This window comes from Leucopleurus acutus (assembly GCF_964270905.1).
Source record: "Leucopleurus acutus genome assembly, chromosome: X".
Classification (NCBI taxonomy): domain Eukaryota; kingdom Metazoa; phylum Chordata; class Mammalia; order Artiodactyla; family Delphinidae; genus Leucopleurus; species Leucopleurus acutus.
In genome coordinates, this window is record NC_139148.1 from 1,319,404 (window position 1) to 1,335,808 (window position 16,405).

The 16,405-nt window shown below is 49.1% G+C and overlaps 1 protein-coding gene across 1 annotated transcript in view; it reads right to left on the bottom strand.

Moving 5' to 3' along the window:
- Positions 1-1,028: 1,028 nt before the first annotated feature.
- Positions 1,029-16,405, bottom strand: part of DHRSX (dehydrogenase/reductase X-linked) — a 193,005-nt gene continuing 177,628 nt past the window's right edge. The window contains exon 7 of the mRNA XM_082864175.1: positions 1,029-1,498. Within this exon, the coding sequence (XP_082720301.1) occupies positions 1,301-1,498 (198 nt within the window). The 3' untranslated portion in view covers positions 1,029-1,300. The remainder of the gene's footprint in view (positions 1,499-16,405) is intronic.

Below are 16,405 nucleotides of genomic sequence, written 5' to 3' on the forward strand. Positions count from 1 at the left end.
AGACCCCATGGTGACAGGTGTCCAGGCCCCGTCCCTGTGCCACAGACCCCATGGTGACAAGTGTCCAGGCCCCATCCCACAGACCCCACGGTGACAGGTGCCCAGTCCCCATCCTACAAATGCCCATGGTGACAGGTGTCCAGGCCCCATCCTACAGACCCCACGGTGACAGGTGTCCAGGCTCCATCCTACAGATGTCCATGGTGACAGGTGTCCAGGCCCCATCCCACAGACCCCACGGTGACAGGTGCCAGTCCCCATCCTACAAATGCCCATGGTGACAGGTGTCCAGGCCCCATCCCACAGACCCCATGGTGACAAGTGTCCAGGTTCCATCCTACAGATGCCCATGGTGACAGGTGTCCAGGCCCCATCCCACAGACCCCATGGTGACAGGTGTCCAGGCTCCATCCTACAGATGCCCATGGTGATAGGTGTCCAGGCCTCATCCCACAGACCCCATGGTGACAGGTGTCCAGGCCCCATCCCTGTCCTACAGACCCCATAGTGACAGGTGTCCAGGCCCCGTCCCACAGACCCCATGGTGACAGGTGTCCAGGCCCCCTCCTACAGACCCCATGGTGACAGGGTCCAGGCCCCAACCCTGTCCCACAGACCCCACGGTGACAGGTGTCCAGGCCCCCTTTCTTACCCCGTGTCCTAGAGAATTCCCTACCCCTCTGTTGAGGGTCTTTCCATGAGTCACAGGGTGAGAGCCCTGAAAGATGCCCTAATGGCGGCAGGAAGCCCCTAGGACCTGGTCCCACTAAAGATGGTGGGGCAGAGGGTTAGGGTGGTCACATGACCCTTGATCAACAGACTAAGGAAGGCTCACGTCTCTCCCTTTCCAGGACCCACAAATCAGAACCGCACCTCTGGCACAAATTGCGAGTGAGAGAACAGGGGACACAGGACACTCTCAAAGCCACCAGCGCCCAAGAGTCCCAGGCCCCCTTGAAAGTGTTCGTTTCACCCGGATGTTTCTACCCAGGGTCCTCGGCGCCTCTGTGCTAAGCAAGAACACCGCCTGCGTGGCTGGCAGGGTTTAATGACTCAGGGCACCCGGTACAACTGGACACATTGGGGATCACGAGATTCATGGCTGAGGGCCAGCTGCTTGGGGTCGCACTCAGCATTCCTCTTCTCCTCAAGTTCCAGCCCAGGGCAAGGAAGCCGACGGGAGACGCTGGGGAGACAGAGCCCCAAGGGCGGGGGATGCGAACGACGCAGACACGTGGTCCAGCACAGACACACCTGCGCGCGCCTGGCAGATCACGGTCTCCCCGGCGGGTGGCTAACCCTAGAAGACCTCCTGGGTCACATCGGCGATGCCCGTCATCTGGCAACTTCTGGCCCACAGCTGTCGCTGAAGCTCCAGGTCGTACGTGACCCCCAGAGACTTGGTCTCTTTCTCGTTGTAAAGATAGCAGCCCCCACGGCCTTCCAGCGCTGGGGTGACCGCCGCGTAGACGGAGGTCCGGGCTCCCTCATCCGGGGTCTGCAGGGAGAAGGGAAGAAGAACAGAAGTCAATTTTCAGAGCAGAGACACGGGGGTCGCCACGCTCACAGACACTGTGGGTGAGACAGCACCTCTGACCTTCTTCCATGGACTCAGGCACAAAGCCGGGCCGGACAGGCTGGGGCAGCCCAGCCTCCATGGGTGCAGGGAAGTGCACCCAAGTGGGCTGTACTTCCACATTGGGTTAATCCATTTCGACAGATGCATACGAAGACCCCAGTGTAAATACTCAGGTCTCCAACTCTTTTCTAAAAAGTTTATTTTTATTGAAGTACAGTTGTTTACAACGTGGTGTTCGTTTCTGCTGTCTGGCCAACGCCTGATGAAACCGAAATGCTTCCTCGTTGGCTCAGAGCAGATGACTGTTCCGCCTCTGTGTTGAACGGACGACATTTAGCAATTTGAGGTGGAAACGTCGAGACGGCAGAAAGGTTCTTGGTTTCCATGCAGTGAGGAGAGTTACAGCAGGAGAACTGTAGGTTCAAGAAAAAGCTTGAAAGGCTGAGAAGAGATTGAGAAAAGTGGACCTCGGGCAGTAGGAGGGAAGGAGGAAGGTTTGAACGCCAGACACCCTGTGTTTTGGGTTGGGAGCTGGTCCCTGGGCACGGTCAGTGGATTAGAAGAAGACGTGGGGTGGTGGGGTGTATATATATAACTGTGTGTGTGTGTGTGTGTGTGTGTGTGTGTGTGTGTGTGTGTGTGTGTGTGTGTGTGTGTGTGTGTGTGTGTGTGTGTGTGTGTGTGTGTGTGTGATGGAGTATTACTCAGCCATGGAAAAGAATGACATAATGCCATTTGCAGCAACATGGATGGACCATACTAAGTGAGGTCAGACAAAGACAAATACCATATGACATCACTTATATGCAGAGTCTAAAAAATAATACAAATGAACTTATTTATGAAACACAAACAGATTCACAAACAGAAAACAGAGCTACAGATACCAAAGGGGAAACGGGGGCAGGGATAAATTAGGAGTTTGGGACTAACAGACACACACTATTATATGTAAAGGTCCTACTGTACAGCACAGGGAACTACATTCAAAATCTTGTAAGAACCTGTAATGGAAAAGAATCAGAAAAAGAATATACATATATATATAAAACTGAATCACTTTTCTGTACACCTGAAACACTGTAAATCAACTATAATTTTTTTAAAACTGCAAAAAAAAAAAAAAAAAAAAGAACCAGTGGATTAAAAGAACCAGGCAGAGAAGGTCAAGGGATTAGACCTTGTGGTAAGTGAGGGGCTTTGGGGCTACGATTCAATATCCAGAAACCTACATAATTCCCTCATCTTACTGTCATGACAATGACTTTTCAGGAGCTCATCGCATGTAACACACTTTTGGAAATCCGCTCAACGCGCCTAGCCCTGGTCCTTCTCGTGTGCCTCTAAGAGGGTACCATTGTGGGACCCTCAGGTACACACGCAGGCCAGGAAACAACCCCACGGTCACATTTTTCTGGATTCAGACGTGCTCAAAAGGGCTATCTCGGAAGTCGTGATGACAAATGTCCCCCGGCACTTATAGTCGGGCTGGAGAAGGTTAAAAAAAGAAGTGCAGGGCAAAGCTTCCTTTACTCCACGGAGCCACCTGACAGGCAGAGAAGCCGCGACTTTGAAGGTATTGTCTGGAAGACCAACACCTCCCCGTGTGATCTCCCAAGAGGGCTGTGTACCCACCTGCCAAAACACTGGACATGACAAAGATGGGAAACTGCTGAGGGCAGCCAGGTTAACTGTTCCTTTGATGTTACCGGGTCCCATACTCAAGGAAGCAAGATCCTGGGACGCTACGGTCAAGACATGAGTTGACGAAGACAATCTGAAACATATGGGCGTCTCCCAGGAGGAGCCTGAAGGTTTGCAAGGAAGTCCGCAGAGGGGAACACGCGTTACTGGAAAGCCTGTGTTCTCATGTGCTGGGACGGGGTGGGAAGGGGTGGCCATGGGGTCAGGAGGGGTCAGGGGTCACGTCTCTTCAGGAAAAAACATTCATTTCACTGTAGCAACGAGCTCCTTTAGACAGGATTCTACTACTTTTTTATGGAGATAAAGTTATACAATGTTATATGTCAGTTATAAAGTATAAAGCATATTGATCTGACACGCAGCCTTATGAAGACTCCGAAGTGTTTTGGGGTTTTTTCCCCAAGTGCTGATAGGGGTTTTTTCATCTTATTTTAGTTGCAGCTTCCAACTTCTAGAAACGCGTAGGTCACCTATGCCACCAGCCCCAAGTCTCATCCTTGTCAATGCGTCAGTGTGGCTCCAATGCTTTCTCACATCCGGTTTTCTGTATATGCCATTCTTTTCAGATGTATTAAACAAAAAATCCTCCAAGAAAAAAGGATTTACTCATTTTCAACAGCAGACACTGCCTGCACGTCGCATGTGCCCTGAGTCTGCTTTCTGGGAACGGATGTTGGATTTACCTGTCTTCCCGGGGCAGTGGCTAGGACCAGGGTTCTGTTTCCACCTCAACTGGGCGTCCTGGGATTCGCTCCTGGCGCTGTCCACCCAGGTGGCGAAGCCTCTGCGTGCTTATGGCCTCGGTTCTCCTTAACGGCACTCACCACACGTCTCTGGGGTCCTCCTGCACTCCGGACCCACTGACTGTAGGTACTGGGGTACCCAGGACCCCCGCAGGGCTGAGGATTTCCAAGAACGACTCACAGAATCCAAGACGGCATCTCCTTGGGATTCCACTTTTGTGATAAAACCCAGACCGGGCACAGCCACGTGCAGAGCGTGGGCCACAGGGTGAGAGCTGGGAGGGTCCCACGCGTACATTTTCCAGGTGATTTTCCGTTATACGTTATCACAAGACAGAGGAACTGCTCTTCCCTTCAGGGGTGTCTGAGATGTTCCTGTTAGGATGGATTTGCACCTCCTTGGCAAACAGATCCTTCAATCGGCTCCTGGGACGAGCTTGCTTCGTAAGTCAACCGTTCTCCAGGCCGAGGATTCAGGGGTCCATGCCCAGAAACCCCCTGCCGTGCTTCACCCCCAGAGTGAGTCACCTCCATCAGAAAGACCTGCTTTGTTGCAGCCGCAGACTCCCCCGCTCCGGGGATTTCCCTGGGACGTGTCCAGCCCTCTCTAGAGGCTGCTTCTTTTGGGTCCTCCAGCGGGCCGTATCTGGGGGTCCATTTCCCCCACAGGTTGAAAGGCCTCTTGTCTGGCTAACAGTGCTTGTGGTCCGCATGTCCAACTAAGACAAAAGGATGGCAGTTTCAGAAGGTACTGCCTGTGGTGTGCCGGGCATGAGCGTGGGATGCCCAAAGGACAGCACTGGGCCCAAAATTCAGCTACTGTCAGGAGCGGGATTGCAATGGAAATCTGTTGATCATCCTGTTTCTGAAGGAAAGGGACTTCGAACCACAGACATATACCCCCGTGCACACACAGTCACACGCACTCACACATTTACACCCATACACACACACATTCACTTGTACACACATATACCCCCATGCACACACACACATTCACACACATATACCCCCATGCCACACACATATACACCCATTCACACATACATTCACATGCACACATGCATTTACATGCACACATTCACATGCACACAAATATACCCCCATGCATACAGTCACATGCATACACACATATACCCCCATGCACACACATATACACCCATCCACACACACATTCACATGCACACACACATATACCCCATGCATACAGTCACATGCACACACATATACACCCATACACACACATTCACATGCACACACACACATTTACAGGCACACGTTCACATGCAAAAACACATACCTCCATGCACACATTCACATGCACACACATATACCCCCATGCACACACACATATACACCCATTCACACATTCACATGCACACACACGCATTTACATGCACACATTCACATGCACACACATATACCCCATGCATACACACATATACCCCCATGCACACACACGTATACACCCATCCACACACACATTCACATGCACACACACATATACCCCATGCATACACAGTCACATGCACACACATATACACACATCCACACACACTCACATGCACACACACACATACACCCATCCACACATTCACACGCACACATTTACATGCACACATTCACATGCAAACACACATACCCCCATGCACACACACATACCCATGCACACATGCATTCACATGCACACACACCCATGCACACAGTCACATGCACAATCACATGCACACACATATACCCCCATGCACAGTCACATGCACACAGTCACATGCACACACATATACTGCCATGCACACACATTCATAGGCACACACACATACCCTCATGCACACATTCACACACACATGCATTCACATGCACACACATATACACCCAGGCACACAAATACACTTACATGCATGTACACACACTCACCCAGGGTGGCCCTGCCCAGCCAGGTAGTTCTCTGACATAGAAAAGGACAGAAAAAAAAAAGAGCTGTTCTTCATGCTCATGCATCTCACGGAGAATTAATCTCATCCACTTATCCCACTTAAACACATGATAGATGCTGGGCTAAAAACAGCCACCCCCGAGCATCTGCAGAACATTTCCAAGCCCTGGGCAGATGATAAAGATAGAAGAAATGAGATTTCCTTTGTACTTTTTAATTCCTAAATGTTTTGACAGCTCACGAAATGGACGGTTTTATGCATTTCTTCTTCCCGACATCCGATGTCACTGTCCTAACCCTCACCCATCAGGGTGATGACACATCATGCCTGCGTGAAAGGAAGGAAGTCTGGTAGACGCTGAGATGCACACATGTGTGTATAAGCAGGCACACACACACACTCGGTCACATGCACAACACACACTCCCTCCCACGCCCAACTTTAACTTTGGGACATTTAGCTACATCCTCTGGAGGAGGGAGTGGCACCAAAGAATTGCGGGTCCCAGGACCAAGGTTCAATTTCTGCATCACCTCTCGTGACCCAGGAGACCTTGCTAAAGCCACCCACTCTCCGTTAGCCTCAGCTTCCTCACCCAGATGCCAGGTGTTTGTGTGGGTGTCCGGCCCCCGATGCTCAGGTTCTGCCACATAGACCTGAGACCAGCAACGTCCATGGCGGGTGGGAGATGCTTCTGAAACAGGTGTCCAGTGAATGCATACGTCCTGCTATGGATGGAATGTGTGCAACCCCCAAGTTCATACACTGAAGCTCTTATCCCCGACGGGGTGCTATTAGGAGATGGAGCCTTTGGGAGGGGATTAGGGTTAGATGAGGTCATGAGGGTGGGGCCCCCAGGATGGGATTAGTGTCCTTAAAAGAAGATGCCCCAGAGCTCCCTCTCCACCACGTGAGGACACGGCAAGAAGGCGGCATCTGTAAGCCAGGAAGACAGCCTCGCCAGGGACTAATCTGCCCACACTGTAATCTCAGACTCCCAGCCTCCGAAACCTGGAGAAACAAATGTCTGTTGTTTAAGCTGCCCAGTCTGCAGTGTTCTACTGGGGCAGCCTGAGCTGATGACTACATGTCCCAACTCTATATTTAAACGAGGATGTCTTCAGGTTATCCAAAAAGCATGAAGAGGAAATAACCAGCACACCTTCCCCCAAATCCTTTTGAGCTAGAACCCAACAGACAAAAGAGGTCATGGTACTGGTCCAAGCAGCTTCGGTGGGAGCAGCAGAAACTCCTGCAGCACTTACGTGTGCCAGGCGCTGCCCTGAACACCACGAGGGAATCCTTCTGAAGCATCCCCCACCCCCATTCCTAATGATGCCTTCGAAACACGTCTCGGAAACATCCCCATGGCACCCAGGCTGTGGTTATTGGAAAACACTTCGTACATGTTGGCACATTGAATCTGTATTCCAACACCACGACGTGCACACAAATACAGCCTCTAATTTACAGAGGAGGACATGCAGGGATTTTTTAACATATTAAAACCGATTCAGTTTTATGAATGAACACATATTAAATTCACAGTTCATCGTCTAAATAATGCATTTCAAAAATCCGCTGTAGGATCCTTGATCAAAATAAAGATGACAAGCGTTCAGGAAACATCCTTGTTCTGATGACACCGTGGGTCTGAGGACGGTACCTCCTACGATTTTTAAAATGAAGGCTGTACCTCCCAGGTACACCTGCTGCAGCTCCCAGTACAACTGGATTATCTGTCCCTGTTCACTTGTCATTGATAGGAGCTCTTCCAAGCACGATGAAGTGTGTTTCCTGGGTGCCATGGGCTGGGAAATGAGAGTCGGATTCTGAAGAGATAACAAGATGCTCTAAACAGTGGTCCCTCTGGGATAAATAACATCTCCCATTTTACCTGCAGCTTAAAATAAAAAAACTAAGACCCTCTTGGAGACTTGTAAGAAAGCAGAGATGTCTCAAATGGGAAGCCAAACCCCGGTAGGAAACATGGTGGCTTTTATCAGAGGCTTCGGAATCCCTGAAGGACAGACGCACGCCGAGGGCCCGGGGTGCAGAGCTGGGGAGAGCACTGTGTATTTACAGCTGAAGTTTTTCTCTGCATGAAGCCAAAAAGCCAACAGAGATCATTTAGATAAGAGCCGCCGCGCCCCTGGAGCGGAAAACCAGCAGAGGTGATGGGTCGAGGGCTGGGTACAAGCGCACAAAAACTAAATAAATAAAATAAAATGAAGCGAAGGAAAGAGAGCAGAGGGTGGGGTTCACACTGTGCATAACAGAGCCGCGAGCTGTGTGCGGTGAGAGGGGAACACGAATGCCTTATAACTACGTAACTATCCAGGGCTTTACAGTGTTGCAAATGCTTTCCCATGTATTATGTCAGCAATGCTCACAACAGTCTTAGGAGATGGTATTATCCAGAATTAACAAATTACGAAAATGAGGGGCAGAGAGGACGGAGGGGAGGTGCTGCACGGAACGGCCAGGTCTTGCTTCTTCCAGAGACTCCAACCCTCCCCATCTTCCTCATCAGTCATGATGGGTGCGTCACCCACACCCACGGCCTCGTGGGTCACCTCCCTTCCTGCCTGCATGTGTGCAGCCACAAATTCCATCTGCACCTCTGAGCTGCACAGACGCTCAGAGCAGCCCAGCTGGCAACCAGAGGTAGAGACCCTACGGACACACCTCAGGGTCAATCATCCTTCCATCCCCACCTGCCAGTTCCCCTGTTTCCTGGACAGCTACCACCATGCGCCCCGACTCCCCTGAGTCAGAAACCCCCAATGACCCGAGTCTTTCTTGGTTCACTTTCCACGGGCAAGCAGTCAAGACGGCGTGACTTGGTCTCTAGAATCATTTTCAAAACGAACTCCTTCTGCCCCTCTGCACCCCTGCACCAGCCTCTAACCAGACCCCAGGTCCACCCCACCATACCCTCCAGTCCACGGGCTGCTCTGTAGGCTGGGTGCATCTGATCCTACAACATCGCTGTTTTGGGGGGTTTTTTTTTTTGAAGTACAGTTGATTTACAATGCTGTGCTAATTTCTGCTGCACAGCAAAGTGACTCAGTTATACACATAGAGACACTTTCTTTTTTCATATTCTTTTCCATGATGGTTTATCACAGGATAGAGAAGAGTTCCCTGTGCTCTACAGTAGGACCTTGTTGTTTATCCATCCTATATATATAATAGTTTGCATCTGCTAATCCCAAACTCCCACCCATCCCTCCCCCATCTCCCCTCCCCCTTGGCAACCACAACTGTGTTCTCTGTGTCTGTGAGCGTGTTTCTGTTTGGTAGATAAGTTCATTTGTGCCATATTTTAGATTCCACATGTAAGTGAGATCACATGGCATTTGTCTTTCTCTGTGTGACTTACTTCACTCAGTAGGATCATCTCCAGGTCCATCCATGTTGCTGCAAGTGGCATTATTCTGTTCATTTTTATGGCTGAGTAATATTCCATTGTACACATGTACCACACCTTCTTTACCCATTCCTCTGTTGATGTTCACTTAGGTTGTTTCCATGTCTTGGCTATTGTAAACAGTGCTGCTAGGAACACTGGGGTGCACGTATCTTTCTGAATTAGAGTTTTGTCTGGATATATGTCCAGGAGTGGGATTGCTAGATCATATGGTAGTTCTATTTTTAGTTTTCTGAGGAATCTCCATACTGTTTTCCATAGTGGCTGCACCAACTTACATTCCCCCCAACAGTGTAGGAGGGTTCCCTTCTTCTCCACACCCTCTCCAGCATTTGTTATTTGTAGACTTTTTAACGATGGTCATTCTGACCAGTGTGAGGTGATACCTCACTGTAGTATCGATTTGCATTTCTCTAATAATTAGTGATGTTGAGCATCTTTTCGTGTGCCTACTGGCCATCTGTAATAACACCACTATTGACATCCGTTATCGTGCGTCCTGGGAGGAGGTCCAGACCCAACATCTAAGACACTCATTGGGGCTGGGACCAGTTGTCCTGGGGAGAATGGAGATGGGGGTAGCTCACACCATTTGTGGGGATCTGGGGTTCTGATGAGGGATCCAGCAGACAAGGGAGAAATGACAGTATGGCCACCCTCATCTTGAGCTATTTCTGCATCACTGATGGTCCCAGCCTGGTTCAGGCTCCTTGGACCTTAGCCCAGCCTTCAACCCCCTCCAAGGGCTGCACCTTTTGTGTCCTGCATTCACTGCAAGGGCAGATCATTGACACCGTCCTCCTCCTTTCAGCACTCATGAAGATTGCTGAGGAAGCAGGAGTACCCGCTGCCTGGTACGATGTTGGGACATACCTCCCGATGCCCTATTAACTGTCTTCACAGCTCTGCGCAGAGAGATGTCACGAGTCTGAAGGACATCACACCCTAACTCCCTGCTCCCTGCCTCCTAGGGAATCCCATGAGGTGATGTGATCTTTTTTTTTTTTTCCTAAGGTGTATAGAAAATGGGAGATGTTATTTATCCCAGAGGGAGCACTGTTTAGAGCATCTTGCTGTCTATTCAGAATCCGATATGCATTTGCCAGCACAGGGCACCCAGGAAACACACTCCATCATGCCTGGTGCGTGACGTGCACCATCCTCAGATCACGGTATCGGAAGGAGAAGGATGTTTCTTGAATCCTTGTCATCTTTGCTTCGATCGAGGACCCTACAGTGGATTTTTGAAAGACTTTATTTAGACTATACTATAAACTGTGAATTTTAATATATGTTCATTCATAAAACCGAATCGTTTCTAATGTTAAAAAAAAAAATCCCTCCACGTTCCCCTCGGTAAACTGGGGGCAGGATTCGTGCCCGCCCCGTGGTCTTGGAATACAGACTAAACACGCCGATGTTTACAAAGTGCTGTGCGGCATCCAGCACGTCGTGGGCGTCATCTGGGCGTTTCTAAGACCTGCGTCAAAGCCATCATCAGGATGGGAGGGGCTGATGCTTCAAGAAGGATTCCCTCGTGGCGTCCGGGGCAGCGCCCGGCACAGGTAGGTGACGCAGGCGCCACCTGAGAGGTGAGTCTTATCAGCGTGCCCCAGAAAGGCAGGATCTGAAGGCAAGGACCCTAAAAAGCCACAAGACGATGGTCTGGACGCTTGAGCTCTAAGGGGAGAGGAGAGTGGCTGAATTTCCTCTGGGGGCCCTTGGGAATCATCACAAAATCGCGGCTCAAAACAGCACAAAGGTATCATCTTCTTCAAATCCTAAGAGGTCGGGAGCATACAGTGGAGCTGGGCGAAAATCCAGGTGCGGGCAGCGCTGTGTTCCTTCTGGAGGTGTCGTGGGGAGAGCGTTTCCTTGCCTCTTGCAGCTCTGAGAGGCCACTGCATCCCCTGGCCCGTGGTCCTCTGTTCCACCTTCAAAGCCGGGAAGCCGTGACCTCTGCTTCTGCCGTCACTTCTCCCTCTCTGACCCTCAGCCCCCCAGCCTCTCTTATGAGGACCCCTGTGATGACCTTGGGCTTCCCCTGGGTCACCCAGCATCTCCGGCGAGAGGCTGACCTCCAAGGAGCCTGGAGTCACGGATGGCGGGTCCCTATGACATGATGGAATGTCAACTGGGGGTGTCACATGTCTTAAGCTGCCGGGACAGCGTGCTTGCACTTGGACGTTTGGTCCCCGACAACGGAGCAGCTCAGGACGCAGAGGTGAGACAGAAGGTTCCCTGGACGTGTGTCCTTGAGGTGCTTAACCAGGCCTCTCAGCCGCTGAGCGCATCCACCCGAGAACCAGACTTTCCGATCCGTCTTCACTGGACAGATTTAGATGCGTGGTGAAGGGAACCAACCACGGCCAGCCACATATGTTATTCTGACAAGGGCACACTCCACAGGGGAGACGTGATGGTTTGTAATTGGAGACCTGCTAAAGGGAATTTCAAAGGGCTTATTGGACAGGAGCCCCGACCAGGGGACCAGAGGTAGTCAGCATTGAAAATCGTGGTACGATGTTTTCGTGGTACACGTTGACCTTGACGGGGTGGGGGGAGGCAGCCAGGATGACACCCCCAAATGCAAGGGCCCGACGGCCTCTGGGAGATGCAGGTTTTCTGTATCGGAGCTAGATTTGATTTATGACGCTACTAACTGCTTCCTAGATGCCTGAAGGGCACTCCCTCCCTCTGAAGACCTTCCCTGACCCTACGGCACAGACAAATGGAATGGTCTTGACTTGCTTGTAGAAAGAACCAATTAAGCCTCTTATCTTTATGAATGTATCAACCTGCTGGGTTGTTTCAAGGTGCTAACTGTTTTACCCAGGGGACCGGGCTCTGAATTTGGAATCAAGTCCACAGCTTTTGATAACGTGTAGAATAGAGGTTTCGGAGTGATAGAAAAGAATGCCATTAAATGACATAAAGGGACATAAAGACACATAAATCCTCTAGACCCCCTCCCCCGGCCCCCCAGGGACCGAGGGCACACCCTTGAAGACTTCACACAAAGCATGCACACACACGTACGTGTAACGAAATAATATGTATAATGATGACATACAATCATCATTACAAAGGTGACATCAGAGCCTGCCACTGTCCTACAATTTTTTCTTTTTACAACTCACATCACTTTTGCTTTATTACCATGGTAACAAATAGGCTTCCACTATGGAATGCTACAGTTTCCATAATTTCCTCTCTTATGTATGAAAGCACCATTACTCAGTGCCCCGTGGTTGCACATTTTAAACCCAAATGTGCATGTGATGTTCAAAAGATTTTTAACAAATGATTCGCAGGTGCAAGCTTCACCTCCATGTTGGACCACAAAGAAAGAACACCACGTACACTCTCGGGATGTACAGGGATTCCTGGAGGAATAGGGAGTGTGTCGAAGCGTGGATGTTTGCTAGCGAAAGAACGTAAATTTTGAAAAATTTTAACATCCTTTGCTCGAGAATTGAGAGACTAAAAGGTGAGCTGAGAAAAAGCAAACTGAAAAGAGTTAACGAAGGTCTAAACGGAGCCCAGGGGAGTAGCTGACTTCATTCAACTGGAATCAGGAGCATTCCCGAGCTGGAGGAAAGAGGTTTAGTAAAAACACATCAAGTCTAACACTGGAAACAGACGACTCTATCGATAGGAGGATGCTGCCAGAACCAACCACAGAAGAGGAAGAAACCCTCAAGCAAGCAACAAGCATGAAGGCGTTTTGAAAGCGGACTTAGAATTCCTTTTCTGAAAACTCCCAAACCCTGAGAGTTTTCAAAGGGAATCGTTCCACTTTTCAAAAGCTTCTCGTGACAATTAGACTATTCCGAAGCAAAAGGGCAGGAAATAGAAAGCTTCTTAATTCTCTCTCTTTTCTTTCTTCCTTTTTTTTTTTTTAAACAAATCATCAAAACTTTACCATCCACACTTGTCAAAAAACAGCACAGAAAGGGGATCTCCAGCTTCAGGATAAATATCACTAAGCAAGTGCTCAGTGAAGTCGCTGGGGAACAGAATCCCACAGAATAAGGCTCCACGACGGTCAGGATCTTTCGAGAAATAAAGACCACCCCTTCTAGGGAATGTACTGACCCACACTACCCACATAAGGGAGGAAAGGAAACTAAATTGCAGTCCCCTCTCTAGGTCAGAGCCAGCCAGCTTTGTCTGCAAACGGCCAGACAAGAAATACTTTTGACTTCTGTGGGCTTTTCGGTTTCTGTTGTAACTACTCAACTCTGCCTTTGTAACATGAAAGCAGCCACGTGTGCCAATAAAACTTTATTCTCAAAACCATGCAACCAACCCATAGTTGTCTAACCCTGTGCCCCGTAGGTCAGGTGTTTATAAAATTAAACTGATACTTTATTTTTTAAAAAGTAAGATAGGAAGACTTCCCTGGTGGCACAGTGGTTATGAATCTGCCTGCCAATGCAGGGGACACAGGTTCGAGCCCTGGTCTGGGAAGATCCCACCTGCCGTGGAGCAACTAAGCCCGTGAGCCACAACTACTGAGCCCGTGCGCCACAACTACTGAAGCCCGTGTGCCTAGAGCCCGAGCTCTGCCACAAGAGAAACCACCACAATGAGCAGCCCGCGCACCACAACGAAGAGCAGCCCCCGCTCGCCGCCACTAAGAGAAAGCCCGCGCGCAGCAACGAAGACCCAACGCAGCCCAAAATAAATATATAAATTTCTCAAAAAAAAAAAGTAAGCTAGGAATGATATACAACATAGCATACGATAAAGTATAATATACAAAGGATAATAGGTGTAAGTATTCTTCAGAGAGAAACATTAGATGTTTTCCCTTCAAAATAACAAATTAGCTACCAGGACAAATGATACATGAGCTACTATTTAATTGCCTAGAGAGTAGATGGGGACATTTCCAAAAGCAGCACACAAAGGAGACAGTCTGATCCCTATATGCAGATTAAATAAGCATATGGCTAAAAAGAAAATCGAGACTGCAAATCTATTAGGAAGTAGAAGATGTCAGGGATGGAACTGGTAAAATCTTGTTTCTGTCTTTTTTGTTGTTTTTTTAAAATGAAATAGACTTTATTTTCTTTAACATTGTTTTCCTATATTTTGCAATTATATTTCCACGTTCCCACATACCATGAATCACAAAGCCATCACCACAGGCAGTACAGGCTCAGAGTACACTGAACATTGTCATCAGGGAGGCCGTTATAATGTGATTCTTCTGATAATGGGATAGAAATTTTGGAATCTCAATATTTCTTTTTTTATAAATTTATTCATTCATTTATTTTTGGTTGCGTTGTGTCTTTGTTGCTGCGCGCGGGCTATCTCTAGTTGCCACGAGTGGGGGCTACTCTTCTTTGTGGTGCGCGGGCTTCTCATTGCAGTGGCTTCTCTTGTTGTGGAGCACGGGCTCTAGGCGCACGGGCTTCAGGAGCTGTGGCACGCGGGCTCAGTAGTTGTGGCTCACGGGCTCTAGAGCACAGGCTCAGTAGTTGTGGTGCACGGGCTACGTTGCTCCGCGGCATGTGGGAACTTCCCGGACCAGGACTCGAACCCGTGTCCCCTGCATTGCCAGGTGGATTCTGAACCACTGGGCCACCAGGGAAGCCCCGTATTTAATATATCAAAATTACTTGAGAAGGAATCATGTCCCTTGAATAAATAATCTTCCATATAACTATGTGCATCTAGGAAGTTATAAATCAATGTGCATTCCACAAATGATATATGCCACATACTCCATCTATATGTATGCATGTATATGTACGTGTGTGCAGATATACACACAGATATACATGTATCTATTTTTTTGTTTCTCCATTTTCAAAATATTTTTCTCCTATGTTCCAATATCTTTGGTTATAACCATACAATATTACTTTCTTGTATGTTCTTGAAGCAGAAAATACAAAGGAAAAAGTACTGGCAACATACATAACCGATACAAATCTACAGCCAGAAAAAAGAACAGAGACGAATCCAAAACACAAAGGCTAAACACCCCCTAGAAACACGGGGAAGAGGCATTTCCCAGAAGCCAGCGTCCAGATGCCAAAGAATCCCACGGACACCGTTCCACCACAAGGATACTGCGGAAAATGCAAATGCAAATTAAAACACAGCAAATGCCATTTCCTGCTCCAGGACTGAAGAGCTCGGCAGTGGACCCAAGCTGGCAAAGACTGAAAAGTCCAACACTTAACGCATATGATGAAGATGTAAACCACTGGGAATTCTCAGTACCTGGACTGTGCACTGGGAAAACCAAATGGAATTCCCAGGAAACGTGAACACGTGAGAACCTTCTCGCCTTAAAATGTCACTGCCTGTGATATTCCCTAGAGAAAGTGAGATGTGGAGATCCGTGGAGGACCCTTCACGGCAAAGCTGCGGTAACAGGAAAGAACCCAAGTGTCCTTGACCCTGAGAATGAATCTGAACCATGATGTATGTGCAGGTGGACGACTTCACAGGGATGCAAAGCAATAACCTACTTCTACATGCATCACCATCGGCAGATCGCCGACATTTAATACTAAGTGCTTTGGGGTAAACTGTGACCCCTCAAAAGACATGTTGAAGCCCTAGTCCCTGAACAGGACTGTATTTGGAAATGCGGTCTTTGCAGCCATGAAGGTTCTGAGATGTGGTCCTCCTGGATGAGGTGGCCCTACATCCAAGGGTCCTTCTAAGAGACAGAACAGGGGAGACCCAGACACAGAGGAGAAGCCACGTGAAGACAAGAGGCAGAGACGGGAGGGACGCGGCCACGAGCCCAGGGACGCGCCTGGAGCCCCCAGAAGCTGGAAGAGGCGGCAAGGACCCTCCCCTGGAGCCTCTGGAGGGAGCGCGGCCCTCGGACACCTTGACCTCAGACGTCTGGTCTCCAGGATGGGGGAGGATGAATGCCTGTGGTTTTAACCCACCTGATTTGTGGTCATTTATTACAACGACCCCAGGAAACAAATTTATGGTGCAAAGAAAGTAAATCACAGACATTACTTATGTCAGG